At 25.6% G+C, this 16,021-nt stretch overlaps 1 protein-coding gene across 1 annotated transcript; it reads right to left on the reverse strand.

Annotated features, from left to right (window-relative positions):
• Nucleotides 1-660: 660 nt before the first annotated feature.
• Nucleotides 661-15,610, reverse strand: LOC111683625 (adenylate cyclase type 2; the record flags this gene model as incomplete). Its single annotated transcript, XM_046951402.1, has 13 exons — nt 661-813; nt 884-1,126; nt 3,438-3,455; nt 3,653-3,757; nt 3,814-4,026; nt 5,167-5,329; nt 5,397-5,692; nt 5,761-5,968; nt 6,039-6,265; nt 11,352-11,470; nt 11,611-11,706; nt 13,598-14,408; nt 15,455-15,610. Coding segments are annotated over 13 exons (2,787 nt in total), but the record flags the coding sequence as incomplete, so codon positions are not given.
• Nucleotides 15,611-16,021: the final 411 nt, after the last annotated feature.

Raw genomic sequence — 16,021 nt, forward strand, 5'->3', positions numbered from 1 at the left:
TTTTTCTCAAAAAAAAAAAAATGTTGCACTTTTTGCAAAATTTTTGCATTTTTTCTAAATTTAAAAGATTTTTACTTTTTCTTTTGGAAAATTATTGCATTTTATGTAATTTTTCTCAAAAAAAAAAATGTTGCACTTTTTGCAAAATTTTTGCATTTTTTAATGAAAATTTTGCATTTTCTAAAAAAAAATTTGCAATTTCTGATATTTTCTTTAAAATTGTTGCAAAAATTTAAAATTTTCTATTTCAAAATGTTGAATAAAAATTGTGGTTTATTTTGTTAAGATTTAATTCCTTTTAAGATCTGCTAATATTATAACATATTTTATGTTATATTCTTTAAAATTTTTTTATTTTTTTTTTAAATAATTTAAATGCTTAGGATAATTGAAATGGTTGTTGTTGTTTTTTATTCAGCTAAATGTAGGAGGGAGGAATAAAATGTTAATTCGATTCGTTATATAATAATCTAAATATATGCATTATTCTGGCTAAATATAAATATAAATTATTCATAAATATTACATACATATTTTGTATTGTGTATTATATTTAAACGTTGTTCATAGATTTCTTCTTCATCTTTTTGAAGCCATTAAAATACTTGTAAAACACAAATATTTAACAGGCAAAAAAAATATGATTTATTTTCTTTTTTATTCTTTTAAACTTAAAAATTATTATAATTTTCCATCAAATGGTGTCTTTACAAAATAAGTGACTAGATTTCCTTTGCCTTTAACATAAGTCAAACCACGACATTCACACTCATAGCCGGCGGCCATTAAAATTTGTGCCGTATTCTCAGTAGTCTAGAAAATTAGTAGGAAAAAAGAAAATAAATACAATTTCAAAATGAAATTAACAACAAGTATAACATACCTGTAATCTACCCATAACACCACAAGAATCCATGCGTGAGGCTACATTTACCGTATTACTCCAAATATCATATTGAGGTTTTTGTGCTCCAATAACACCAGCTATGACAGGACCATGATTAAGACCAATACGTAAACGAAATCTTTGAAATGATTCACGATTAATTGAATCTAAAATTGACATCAATGCAATGGCAAATTCTACTAAAATTACAACATTATGTTCTTCGGTTCTCTTTTCATCCTGCAGGTGTTTTGTTTTTTGTAACATTAAATTATCATCGTCATTATCATCATCATTAGCGTCATGTTGTTATAAGTTATAGTAGTAGTTGACAATCAAAGTCATCATTATTATCATTGTGTCATGAAGTAAACATTGTCATAAAAAAACCAACATTGACATTATGACCAGACAGGAAGAGTAATGGTTTTTGTTGTAATGGAATAAAAAAAAGCAAAATATAAAATTGAAATTATTGATTAATATTTCCATAACTTTATTAATTTAAAACTTATATTAGAAAAAAAAGAAAACTTTTTCTAAAAAAAACTCCTTTAACTGATAGATATAATTTTAAAGATACTTTTATAAAAGAAATGCAAAATTTTCTAACAAAAAATTGAAACTGCCATAATTTTGCAAATTTTATAAACAAATTTAAGTTTTTCAATAGAAAATATGCAATTTTTGTAAATAAACTACATTTTCTATAGAATATTTATTAATTTCTACAAAAAGTGCAACATTTTCTTTAGATTTAACAAAAAAAGGCAACATTTTCTTAAAAAAGTGCAAAATTTTCTTTAGAAAATTTGCACATTTTGCAAAGAATGCTACATTCTTAATAGAAAATTTCTAGATTAAGCAAAAAGTGCAACAATTTCAATATAAAATTTGCAGTTTTTGCAAAAAGGGCAACTTTTTCTATAGAAAATGTGCATTTTTTGTTAAAAAGGGCAAAATTTTCTATAAAAAATGTGCAGGTTTTTTAAAAAGGGCAAAATTTTCTATAAAAAATGTGCAGGTTTTGTAAAAAGGGCGACAATATAGATATAAAATTTGCTGGTTTTGTAAAAAGGGCAACATTTTCTATAGAAAATTTACAGGTTTTTCAAAAAAGGCAACATTTTCTTTACAAAATTTGCACTTTTTGCAAAGAGAGCAACATTCTTTATAGAAAATTTGTAGAAGGGCAGCAATTTTCATATAAAATTTGCATGTTTCGTAAAAAGCGCAACAATTTCCTTAGAAAATGTGCAGGGTTTCCAAAAAGGGCAACATTTCTAAAGAAAATTTGTAAGTTTCATTACTTTTTCTTGAAAAAAATTGCAGGTTTTGTTAAAAGGGCAAAGGGGAAGCAAAATGTTAAAATTGTTATTAAAAAAATTTAGAGGTTTTGCAAAAAAAAGGCAACATTTTCTATACAAAATTTGTAGAATTCTCAAAAAAGGGCAATATTTTCTATAAAAAATTTTCAATTTTTAGAAAAAAGGCAACATTTTCTTTAAAAAATTTCAATTTTTGCAGAAAGGGCAACATTTTATTAAAAAAAAAATTGCAAATTATGCGAAAAAGTGCAATATTTTGATAACTATGAAAAAAGTATAACATTGTTATAAAAAATTTGCAGATTTTGTAAAAAGGGCAACAATTTTTATAAAAAAATTTGCAAATATGCTAAAAAATGCAACATTTTCTTTGAAAATTATGAGAAAAAGTGCAGCATTTTCTTTCGAAAATATGCATATTTTACAAAAAGTTGTTTATTTTTAAAAGATTTTTAAAGTAAGCAGCATTTTTTTTTAAATTTGTTATGCAGCATTTTATTTTTACGTTTGTATAAAAAAATCTTCTTAACTTTTATAGAAGATTTGCAAATTATGCGAAAAAATACAAAATTTTCATTCCAAATTTTGCACATTTTATAAAAAGTTCTACATTTTTAACAGTTTTTTGCAAAAAGGTAACATTTTCTTTTAAAAAATTGCAAATTATGCAAAAAATGCAAAATTTTTTTTATAGAAAAATTGCAAATTTTGTTAAAAGAGCAACATTTTCTATAAAATATTAGCTTGTTTTGCAAAAAGTGCAACATTTTGTATAAAAAGTTTGCAACTTTTGCCAAAAGAGTAACATTTCCTTAAACAAAATTGCTAATTATACAAAAAGTGCAAATTTTTTTTATAGAAAAATTGCAAATTTTGTCAAAAGAACAACATTTTCTATAGAATATTTGCATGTTTTGCAAAAACGTAAACAATTTTGCAAAAAGTGCAAAATTTTTTATAAAAAGTTTGCAACTTTTACAAAAATTGTAATAGAAAATATGCAACTTTTACAAAAAATGTAACATTTTCTATAGAAAATATGCAGTTTTTACCAAGAAGGCAAAACTTTCTACAGAAAAAATTATAGCTTTTGTAAAAAATGCAACATTTTCATTAAAAAAATTTACACTTTATGCAAAAAAAAGTGCATTTTTTTTCTAAATTTGCTAATATTTTGCAAACTTTTGTTCTAAACTCTTGTATTTATTTTAAATTTTACTTACCGCAAAATTACGCATAAGCTGCATGTTTAATATGTTAGAAAAAAATTCAAGAGAGAAAAGAGATTAAGAAAAGATTAGGAATACAAAAACAAAGAAACATGAAACTGACAGTTAACACATGACTAAACTACAAAGACAAGGACTACACTAAATGACACTACCTTTATACAGATACAAGACAAATTTGTAATTTGTCTTTTAGAAAACAAACTTACCGTAGCGCCCTCTTCTTTGCCAGGTCTTAAACCCGATGCACACATATAAGTGCTAGCTATAGTTTTGATTTTTTCGATGCCACTGAATTTAGGTTTTAAAAGTAACTGGAAAAAGATAAATTTATTTAGTATAGAATCAAATAAATATAAAATCTTCTTACCTTATCAAAATCGCATATAATTTCATTGAGTAATCTTAAACATTCTAATCCTTGTTTATTCACATCTGTTTCATCATAAAACTCTTTATAATTTGGTATAGAGGCAAACATTACAGCTACACAGGAATAACTTTCATGATACAATTCCGTAGACCGTTCTTGATGTAGAAAATGTGTGGCCACGTGAGCAGGTAAAATGTTTTCTAAGAGAATCTGTAAAGGATAATTTTTAATACAAATTTTGTGAAAAATTAGCAAAAAGTGTAATATTTTGCAAAAAGTGCAATATTTTGCAAAAAATGAACATATTTTGCAAAATGTGCAATATTATACAAAAAGTATTTAGCAAATTGTGCAATACTTTCTAAAACCAAAGTTTTGAAAATAATAAAATGTTACAAAAAGTGCAACATTTTTTATAGAAAATTTTCTAAATTTCCTTAAATTGTTGAAATTTTGATATAATTTTGTAATTTTCTTGCCTTTTTGTTGCCTTTTGTTGCCTTTTGTTGCCTTTTTTCATAAAACTTTGCATTTTTTGCAAAAGTTAAAAATTGTCTAAAGAAAATGTTGCCTTTTCAGCAAAAACTTCAAATTTCTATAAAAAATGTTGCACTTTTTGCATAAGTTGCAAATTTTCTATATAATATGTTGCCTTTTTAACTAAAAACGATAGCAAATATAAAATTTTTCGCTTTTAGAGTAAAAATGCAAATTTTCTATAAAAAAGTTTACCTTTTTGGCAAAAACTTTACATTTTCTATAGAAAATGTTGCACGTTTTGCACAAGCTCAAATTTTCTATGGAAAATGTTGCTTTTTACGCAAAAAGAGCAAATTTTTATAGCAAATGTTTAATTTTTCGCTTTTTGACTAAATATTCAAATTTTCTATAAAAAAGTTTGCCATTTTTGCAAAAATGTTGCACTTTTTGCATAAGCTGAAATTTTCTATCGAAATTATTGCCTTTTCGGCAAAAAGTGCAAATTTTCTATAGAAAATTTTGAATGTTTCACTTATTGAGTAAAAAATTTTGCCTTTTTGATAAAAAACTTTACATTTTCTACAGAAAATGTTGCACTTTTTGCACAAGCTCAAATTTACTATAGAAATTGTTGTCTTTTTGGCAAAAAGTGCAAATATTCTATAGCAAATGTTGAAAAAAGTTTGCGTTTTTGTATAAACTTTACATTTTCTATAGAAAATGTTGCACTTTTAACAGCAGATGGTGTCTAGAAATTGTTCCTTTTTTGGCAAAAAGTGCACATTTGTTAAAGCAAACATTTTCTTTAAAAAATTGCATTATATGTAAATTATGCATAAAGTGCAATAGTTTTCATTAGAAGTTACTTACTTTATTGATTCCACGCATGGTTTCCACTTCTTCTTGTTCAACTTTCAATTTGGCCTTCCACAGGAAATCAGTTCTTGCCACATATTCACCTTGGCGATCCAAAGTATGTAACACTGCTATTACCAATAGCAGCAAAAGAAAACCTTTAACCTCAATGGGTAAACTGTTTAAAATGAGATAAAATGTTAAGAAATTTTGGCTTTAATTTTACAAACAAAATTTTAACTTACCAATCCGCTCTTAGTTCCAAATTATATCTTTCATATAAATCATTATAATGTAATATAATTATTTGACAAACTAAAGCCACAAACATGGTGAAAAGTTTTAGAATAAAACCCGATCTTAAGAAAGCCGAAATGGCAGCTAAACTAATGGCACAGCAGAAGAGAAATATGGGAGCTATATTTAAATCAGGATATAAAATCATAGAAGGAACAATATCAGGTATAGAAGAATCATTAGAGGAATTTGTTGAAGAAGTAAGATTTGAGGTAATAAACTCAGGATCGGTGGTAAAGTTTATCTGGTGGATGGAAATAAAAATTATTTTAAGAAATTTTATAGTTTTTTAAAGAGAAAACAAAAACTCACCACACTGAACACAGCACAGGCTGAGATTAAAATATTTGCTATAATAAATATAGCCAAACGTAAATAACGACTACTAGCCACCACTTGACCAGGACCATTTCTATCCGCTGTAGATGATTCAATATCGGGTACATGCATATTACTTAAATACAAAAACAAACCCAAGGATATAAAAGTGGCAGCCAAGGAACCCAATAAAGCAAAATTTCTATATTAAAAAAATAAAACAAATCATCATAAAATACACCATTATGGTTTTTTCCCTTTAAAATACTCACACTTCCATTACTATTAATTGAACCAAAGCTATCGATATGAAAAGCAAAAAAGCACAGATTAAATCATAACGAAAGTGAGTATCGGGTCGGGCCCGATACATCACCTCACGCGGTGTATTACGATACCACATAGTTAGTGGCTTCAATTCGGTGGGCGGTCCAAAACAATTGAAATTAAAACATTTACGCTCTGGTGGCAGTAAGTTTGATTCAATCATTGCTATGCTCTGCAGGTGGTCGTTTGGTCATGCAATAGAAAAAGAAAAAAAAATATTTAATATTTATAAGTTAAAAGTTAAAGTCTTAAGGAAAAAGAACAAATAATGAATTTTTTATTGCTAAACATTTAACAGTAACAGGATATACATTAAGGCTTTAGGTTTAAACACAAAACAAACAAAAAAAGGATAAAAGGGTCATAAATTTAAGGAAAAGCTGTATAATATCAAAGGATGTAGGATTTTCTTTAAGAAAATAATGATTTTTTTTTTATAAAAGCAGCAAGTTTTCTAAAGAAAACAATACATTGTTCAACAAAAGCTTTAAGTTTTCAATGGAAATGTCTAAAATGTTTTAAACATTTTAACTTAAAATTCAAGTTTACGATACGTTTTAAATACAATTTTAAAAAAATCCCAGAAAATGTTCAAAATTTCGATATAATTTTTAATTATCTTTTAAATGTTAACTTTTTTCAAAAAAAAAAATGTATGTCTTTGCGGCAAATTTCTAGTAGAAAATGTTGCCCTTTTTGGTAAAAAATTATAATTTTCTTAAAAAAAAAGTTGCCTCTTTGGCAAAAATGTTTATTTTTTTTTTGCAAAAACTTTGTATTTTGTACAAAAGTTACAAATTGTCTTAAGAAAATGCTAAATTTTAAACAAAAAAATGCAAATCTTTTATGTCTTTTCGATAGAAAATGCGATTTTTTTTACAAAATGTTGCCCTTTTGGGTTTTTTGCAAAAACTTGCATTTTATTTTGCAAAATTTACAAATTGTCTTAAGAAAATGCTATATTTTAAACAAAAAATCCAAATTTTTTCTTTAACCTTAACCTTTTTCCCCAAAAAATTATGTCTTTTCGACAGAAAGTGAAATGTTGCCCTTTTGAGTTTTTTTGCAAAAACTTGCTTTTTTTTGCAATATTTACATATTGTCTTGAGAAAATCTTGTCTTTTAAACAAAAAATGCTAATTTTTTCTTTAACCTTAACCTTTTTCTCAAAAAAATATGACTTTTCGGCAAAAAGTGCGAAAAATGTTGCCCTTTTAGGCAAAAAATTATAATTTTCTTAAAAAAAATTGTTGCCTCCTTGGCAAAAATTTCGAGTTTTTTGCAAAAACTTGCTTTTTTTTGCAAAATTTACAAAATTGCAAAATTGTCTTAAGAAAATACTATCTTTTTAACAAAAAATGCGAAATTTTTCTAAACAATGTTGCCTTTTTTTTTAAAAATGCATATTTTTCATTAAAAATATTGTCGTTTTTGGCAAAAAATTGAAATTTTTATAAAAAAATGTTGCACTTTTTGAAAAAGCTACAATTTGTCTATAAAAATGTTGCCTTTTGGCAAATATTGTAAATTTTCTGCAGAAAATGTTGCACTTTTTGCATAAGCTGCAAATTTTCTGTATAAAATGTTGCCTTTTTGGCAAAAACTGCAAATTTTCTATAAAAATTGTTGCCTGTTTAGAAAGAACTGGAAATTTTCTATAGAAAATGTTGCCTTATTGGGAAAAAATTAAAATTTTCTCTAGATAATGTGTTTTTATTGGAAAAAAAATAATTTTTTTTAGAAAGTGTTGCACTTTTTGCATAAGTTGCAAATTGTCTATAGATAAAGTTGCACTTTTTGCATAAGCTGCAAATTTCTATAAAAAATATAACCTTTTTAACAAAAAAATACAAAATTTCTCTAAAAATTTGATAAAATATAAAATTTTTTCATAAAAAATGTTGCCTTTTTGACAAAAACTGCAAATTTGCTACAAAAAAATAGCGCACTTTTTGCAAAAGCTGTTGCCTGTTGGACAAAAATGCCAAGTTTCTATAGAAAATGTTGCACATTTTGTAACTTTTTTAACAAATTACTCTAGAAATTTTATAAAATATAAAATTTTTCATAAAAAATCGCCTTTTTGGCAAAAACTGCAAATTTTTTACTTTTTGTAAAATTTTTAACAAAAAATGCAAAATGTTTCTAAAAATTTGATAAAACATAACATTTTTCCATAAAAAAATCGCCTTTTTGGCAAAAACGACAAATTTTCTACAAAAAATATTGCAAAAGCTGTTGCCTGTTTGACAAAGTGCTAAGTTTCTTTAGAAAATTTAGCACTTTGTGTAAAGGTTGAAAATTTAAATTTTTTATAAAAAAAAATTTTCACCAATAGTGCAACATTCTTTATAGAAAATTTGCATTTTTTCTCCAAAGAGGCAACATTTTTTATACAAAAATTAAAATTTTTGCCAAAAAGTCAACATTTTCTATATAAAATTGGAGATTTTTGCCTGCAAACTGCAAAATTTTCTAAAGAAAATGATACACTTTTAGCATAACCTGAAAATTTTCTAAAGAAAATGTTGCCTTTTTGGGAAAAAAATGCACATGCATTTTTGACAAAAATACAAACTTTCTTTAAAAAATGTTGACTTTTTGGTAAAAATCTCCAATTTTCTATAGAAAATGTTGACTTTTTGGCAAAAATTTTAATTTTTGTATAGAAAATGTTGCCTTTTAGGCAAAAAATGCAAATTTTCTATAAAGAATGTTGCACTTTTGGTGAAATCTTTTAGTTTTTTAAGAAAACGTTGTAAATTTTCTTAAGAACAACTTTCTCATGTAAAATAATTGTTAAATTTTCTTTACAAAATATTGACCTTTTAGCAATATCTATAAATTTCTTCTTCTGCAATTTATTACATCAAATTCTGCATGTTTAGTTTTATTTAATTTCTATTTAATGCACTTTACATAGTTGTACTTTATAAATTTGTGCACACAAAATTTAATTATACTTTTCACCATTTAGTTTCACTTCTATTCATATACTTCAAGGTGTTTATCATCTTTGACATTTACTTTACATGTCAAAACTTACCGAAAACGGAAAAAGAATTTTGTTTTACTTTTTCCCAAACAAAAAAAATTTTGTTTTAGATCTTAAAGGAGAGGATTTTTTCTTAACGATGAACACAAAAATCTCAGTTACATGAAATGTTAGAAATTTTTGTTAACATGTTTAAAAATTTTATTTATTTAATAAAGATAAGGTAGTCAAATGGTAGTGGGTGGTGGAACGAGATAGGGACTTTAAAAGATACAACAAGTAACTAAAATGAACATACATATACATTTAGTTGTTTCAGAGAATTCCAAAAGAACAACATGACATAAATTGTTTAACTTTAAGGAAAACTATAAATGTACAAGACAGTGGGAGAGAAAAGTAACAGCTTTAGTTTTGCAAACATTTTATCCATTAAATTTATGGCTTAAATACGAAATTTGAACAATAATTTTGAAAAAATGCCAAAAGTGCAACATTTTTGTTTTAATATAGATAATTTTGCAAAAAGGGCAACATTTTCTATAAATTATTTAAATATTTTGTAAAAGTTTTTAAAAATGTGCAAAATTTTCTATAAAAATTGTTCAAATTTTGCTAAAAGTTCAACATTTTTCTATAAAAAAGTTCAATATTATGCTAAAGTGCAACATTTTCTTTAAAAAAAATTTTCGAATGTTTAAAAAAAAGCTACTTTTTTGAAACAAACTTCTAAATTTCACAAAACGGGCAATATTTTCTTTAAAAATTTGTATTTTTTTTTATTAAAATGCAATATTTTCTTAAAAAAATTGGTAAAAATTTCAAAAGTGCAACATTTTTTATAGAAAACATGCAAAGTTCGTCTGTAAAGTGCAACATTTTCTAAAAAATTTTTTGCAAATTTTGCACAAAGTGCAATTTTTCTTTAAAAAATTTTAATTTTAACAAAAAGTGCAAGATTTTCATTAAACATTTTGTAAAAGGTCAACATTTTCTATAAAAATTTTGTGAATTTTGTAAAAAGTGCAACTTTAAAAAAAAATTGCTAATTTTGCAAAAGTGCAAAATTTTTCTTTGAAAATTTGCAATTTTTGCACAAAGCGCAACATTTTCTTAAACAAATTTATTATTCATAGAAAACTTTGCAAGTTGTGTTATAAACTGCAACATTTTCTATAGATTTTTGTTTTGCAAATTTTGCATAAACTTTACAAAAGTTCTTTTCTATTTAAAATTTTTAAACATGTTAAGATTTTCTCAAATTTTGCAAAAAGTCCGAAATTTTTTTCAAAAAAAATTTGCTAATTTTACAAAAAATGCAACATTTTGTTTAAAAAATTTGCAAGTTTTTTCGTAAATGGCAACAATTTTCTTTAAAAATTTTGCGAATTTTGTAAAAAGTGCAACATTTTTTTTTTAAATTTATGAATCTTCCAAAAAATATATTAAAAAAAATCCTAATTTTGTAAAAGGTCAACATTTTGTTTTAAAAACTGATAAATTTGCTTAAGGTTAACATTTTTTATAGAAAATTTGCAAGATTTCTTTAGAAATTTTGCGAAATTTGTATAAAGTGCAACATTTCCTTTATAATTTTTCTAAATTTTGCAAAAAGGGCAACATTTTCTATAAAATTATTTAGTAATTCTTAAAAGTTTCATTCATTTCTGCATAAAGTTCAAAATTTTCTTTAACAAATTTCCAAATTGTGCAAAAAAGCTAAACTTTTTTTAGAAAATTTTGCAGTTTTTTTTTAAAAGTGCAACATATTTTAACAAAATTTGCAAAAGTGCAAAATTTTGTATAGGAAATTGTAAAATTGTGCAAAAAGTGCAACATTTTTTCTAGAAATATTGGAAATTTGTAAAAAGTGCAACATTTTCTTAAGAAAAATTTAAAATTTTACAAAAAATGTAACATTTTCTATAGAAAATTTCAAACAAAGACAAACTTTTTTAATTTGTTTGCCCAAAAGAGCAACATATTTCATTACAAGTTTTAAAATTTCTTTACAATGAAACAATTTTTTTAACCCACTGTTGCCTTAACCCTTTTATACTTCTCTCTATCATATGAGAATAAAAAAAAAAGAAAATATATTTCAAATTGTATTTACAAATTTGACCAAAGGGATAAGTAATTTACTAAAAGAAAGTTACTTGTTTCCTACAATATGCTATTTTTTAAATTGTTTTCTGCTTCTTTTCAAATATGTGTGCGTGCATTTGTGTGAGTATGTGTGTGCTTCGTAAAATATACTTACAGCCAAACCAATATTTTTCACCAATTTCGATTCAGCTATATTGGCAAATGGACGATCTGCACCCCAGCATTCAACGTATTTGGTCATTTTCGATGAAGGACGATTGCGTGTTACATGACCTGTAGAAGTAAAAGGAAACAAATACATTTAAAATAAAAATAAATGTTACATTTTTTGTCTTTTAAAGGAAAAACTTTTAAATTTAATTTTAAATGAAAGTTTGTTTCTTTGTTAAACTTTTAAAGTGTATCAGACTTACCGCCATGACTGCGAAAACTTTCATTGGTGTGTATGGACATTTTACGTTCCATAAAGGCACCCGAAGAACGTCTTCTATCGGCAAATGATATTAAGCCTACAAAAGGGTGAAGAAAAAATAACAAATTATTAAACTTTTAAGCAAATGTTGCACTTTTTTTTGCTAATTTGTCAAGTTTTCTATAAAAATTTTAAATTTTTATTTAAATTGCCTAATGTTCTAAAGAAAATGTTGCATTTTTTTTTTTAAAACTTGCAATTTTTGCAATATTTATAGAAAATCTTGCACTTTTGCAAATTTTTATTGAAAATATTAAACTTTTAGCAATTTTTTATAGAAAATGTTGCACTTTTTTTAAAAATTTCCAAATTTTTTATAAAATATATCAAATTTTCTATAAAAATGTTGAACATTTGTAAAAATTGAAAAATGTTCTAATGAAAATGATGCATTTTTCATCAAATTTTTAAATTTTTGTAGAAAATGTTGCACTTTTTATAAAAATCTTAATCTTAATAACAAATTTTGGAATATTTCTTGAAAAACTAATACTTTTGCAAACTTTTATACAAATTTTTGTATAAAAAATGTTGCACTTTTTTAAAAATTTCCATATTTTCTATAAGAAATGTTGCCTTTTTTATAATTTGTTAAAAAAATTTTGCATATTTTACATAATTCGTTTATATCACATAAAAACAACTGCACTTTTTGCATTTTACTACAAAAAATGTTGCACTTTTTGCAAAATTTTAATATTTTCTATAAAATTTCAATGAAAATTGTTGCTAATTTAGTAAATATTATAAACTTTTAATAAAAAGTGTTGCAATTTTTAAAAAAAAATTGCAAAAAATAGAAAAAAGTAAAAATATTGAAATTTTTTTTAAATAAATTTTGCATTTTTTGCAAAACTTGTGTATTTTCTATAGAAAATGTTGCTCTTTTTGCAAACTTCTAATATTTTCTATAAAAATTGTTTCGCATTTGGCAAATATTGTAAATTTTTCGTATAAAATGTTGCACTTTTTATAAAATGTTGCATTTTTATAAAATTTTATATTTTTGTTAAGAAAATGTTGCACTTTTTACAAATATTATAAACTTTCAATAAAAATGTTGCATTTTTTATAAAATTTATTATTGTTTATATAAAAATGTTGCATATTTTGCATAAATAGAAAAACTAGAAGTTTTGCAAATTTTTTAAAATAAATATTGCATTTTTCGCAAAACGTATTTTCTATAGAAAATGTTGCACTTTTTGTGAAATTTTTGTATTTTCTTTAAAAAAGATTGCTCATTTGGCAAATATCGTAAACTTTTGGTATAAAATGTTGCACTTTTTTTAAAATTGCATATTTTCTAAAGAAAATGGTTCACTTTTTGCCCAATTTTATTATTTTCTATAAAAATTGTTGCTCATTTTGCAAATATTGTAAACTTTTGGTATATAATGTTGTACTTTTTATAAACTTTTATATTTTTTGAAGAAAATGTTGTAACTTTTACAAAAATTTTACAAAATCTTTATAGAAAAAGTTAAAATTTGTAAAAATTTAACATTTTTTCTAGAAAAATATTGCACTTTTTACAGAGTTAGCTTATTTCCAATGAAAAATGTTGCATTTTTTTTGCAAAATTAGCAAATTTTCTATAAAAATGTTGCAGTTTTTCTACAAAGAATGCAAATTTCTTTTTTAAATTTTTGCACTTTTGCAATTTTAAAATTTTTTCTAGAAAAATGTTGCACTTTTTACAGAGTTATCTTACTTCCAATGAAAAATGTTGCATTTTTTTGCAAAATTAGAAAATTATCTATAAAAATGTTGCATTTTTTGCTGATTTTTTATAGAAAATGTAGCAATTTTTCTACAAAGAATGCACATTTTTTATAAAAGTGCAATATATGCAATATATTGTTTAGAAAGTGTTGCCTTTTTTTAACATCCTTAAAACCAAAAACATCAACTCTTTAGTATCCCACCTTGTACAGATAATTTCCTACGACTTTTAGCCTCTGGTATTTCAGGCAATAAATTATTGCCAGTATTAGCTGGATTAGATGTTGTGGTTGTAGTTGTTGTTGCTGCCGCTGCTGCTGCTGTAGTAACATTTGTTGCATTAACAGGTACTACACCATTAGCTGTAGTTGTTGCTACTGCAGCTGCCTGCTGCAATGATTGTGATGATTCACAATTTCCGATAGGATTTTCAACAAGTGCATTAGCATTAGTTGCATTATTAGAACCACTATTTGAAATTGCCCCCTCCTCACTGCCACTAGCACTAAGAGCATCATCATTATGGGGTAAAGTTAATGATGACTTTGGTGTTAGTGAAGCATGAGTATTATTGGTGATTGCATTTGCTGCATCACTGCCATCACTTAAACGTTTTTTCTGCAACAACAGTTGGTTGCCTGAATTAGTAGGAGTTAGTGAACCATCCTGTTGTACTTGTTGGGGATTTCTTAATTCAACCGTATCTTCATCCTCTTCCTCTTTAATCGACATTGATGTTCTCGATGATAATTGTCCCAATTTATGTTCTGGACTATTTGTAGCGGCAGCCGTGGGCGAGATTTTAAGGCTGCCGGAGAATTCTGTTGTTTCTAAAGTTTTGAAATTTACTACTGTCACTGGTAAAAGTTTCTCTGTTGCTTCGGCTTCCACATTATTGCTAAAGCTGTGATGGTGATTGCTAGCATTGGATGTATCGTGATGCATGTTTACATTGTCCTGTGATGAGTTAATTTCTGTGATACGTGGCACTATGTGGGTGATGTAGGTGGGTTTCTAGAGGAGAGAAAAAAAGAAATGTTGTAAAAACTGTTGCTTAAATGACCTTTTTCTAATGGAAATCACATAAATTGTAGTAGACTTTTATGGGATTGAAGTTTATGGGAATAAGAGAAGATTTAAATTGCTATTCTGGGTGCTGAAGTGTTTTTTTGGATTTATGTATGAAGTAGAGAATGTTGTTGGAAAATTAATTAGAAAAATATAAGAAAATTTAAGAAAAATGTGACTTTTTAGAAAATAGAAAGATTTTCTGAACTAGCACCAGAACAAAACTAGAATTTAACTAGAACTGAACTAGAACTGAACTAGAACTGAACTAGAACTGAACTAGAACTGAACTAGAACTGAACTAGAACTGAACTAGAACTGAACTAGAACTGAACTAGAACTGAACTAGAACTGAACTAGAACTGAACTAGAACTGAACTAGAACTGAACTAGAACTGAACTAGAACTGAACTAGAACTGAACTAGAACTGAACTAGAACTGAACTAGAACTGAACTAGAACTGAACTAGAACTGAACTAGAACTGAACTAGAACTGAACTAGAACTGAAATAAAACTGAACTAGAACTGAACTAAAACTAAACTAGAACTGAACTAGAACTGAATTAGAACAGAACTAGAACTGAACTAGAACTGAACCAGAAATGAACTACAACTGAACTAGAACTGAACCAGAACAAAACTAGAGTTTAACTAGAACTGAACTAGAACTGAACTAGAATTGAACTAGAACTGAAATAGAACTGAACTAGATCTGAACTAGAACTGAATTAGAACTGAATTAGAACTGAACTGGAACTGAACCAGAACAAAACTAGAGTTTAACTAGAACTGAACTAGAACTGAACTAGATCTGAACTAGAACTGAACTAGATCTGAACTAGAACTGAACTAGAACTGAACTAGAACTGAACTGGAACTGAACTAGAACTGAACTAGAACTAAACTAGAACTGAACTAGAACAACATTAAATTAATTTTTCCAACATTTTAATTTCGGAAACAAAAATACCAAAAAAAAACCCAACTTACCTTTGGTGGTACAATTAAATACGTTTCTATTTTATGATCTGCCAAATAAGTATCACGACTACCTCCATTTCCTTCCTCTACTTCGAATTTATCATTTAGGAATTGTAGCGTTTGTTTGGTGATGTGTACTCGTCTAGAACAAATAAATTGTGGTAAAAACAAAAATATTTAAACAACAAAAAAAACAACAATTTTATTTATTTGTTCGACAGCTTTAGATGAGCAACAATTGGGAGAAGAATAAAAAATTGTCCAAAGTTTTTGTATTGATTCCAATTCATTGAATTTTATTTGTTTGGTATGTTTATTTTTTTTCAATGATAAGGGGATTTGTGGTTTCATTAATTCAACATATAAAACGATGCTAAAGCGTAAAATTAATATCAACTAGATCAAAGAATTTGATTTAATCTTTTAGAAAAACTGGCTTTTTTTGTTAATGATAATGAGAAAATCTATTACTATATAAAAGTCTAGACCAGGTGATTTATAAAGATGGTTTAAACAAGGCAAAATACGTACGAGTTTGTGTCAAATAAGATTATATAATTTAGGCAAAATAACAAA

This window comes from Lucilia cuprina, chromosome 5 (assembly GCF_022045245.1).
Source record: "Lucilia cuprina isolate Lc7/37 chromosome 5, ASM2204524v1, whole genome shotgun sequence".
Taxonomy (NCBI): Eukaryota; Metazoa; Arthropoda; class Insecta; order Diptera; family Calliphoridae; genus Lucilia; species Lucilia cuprina.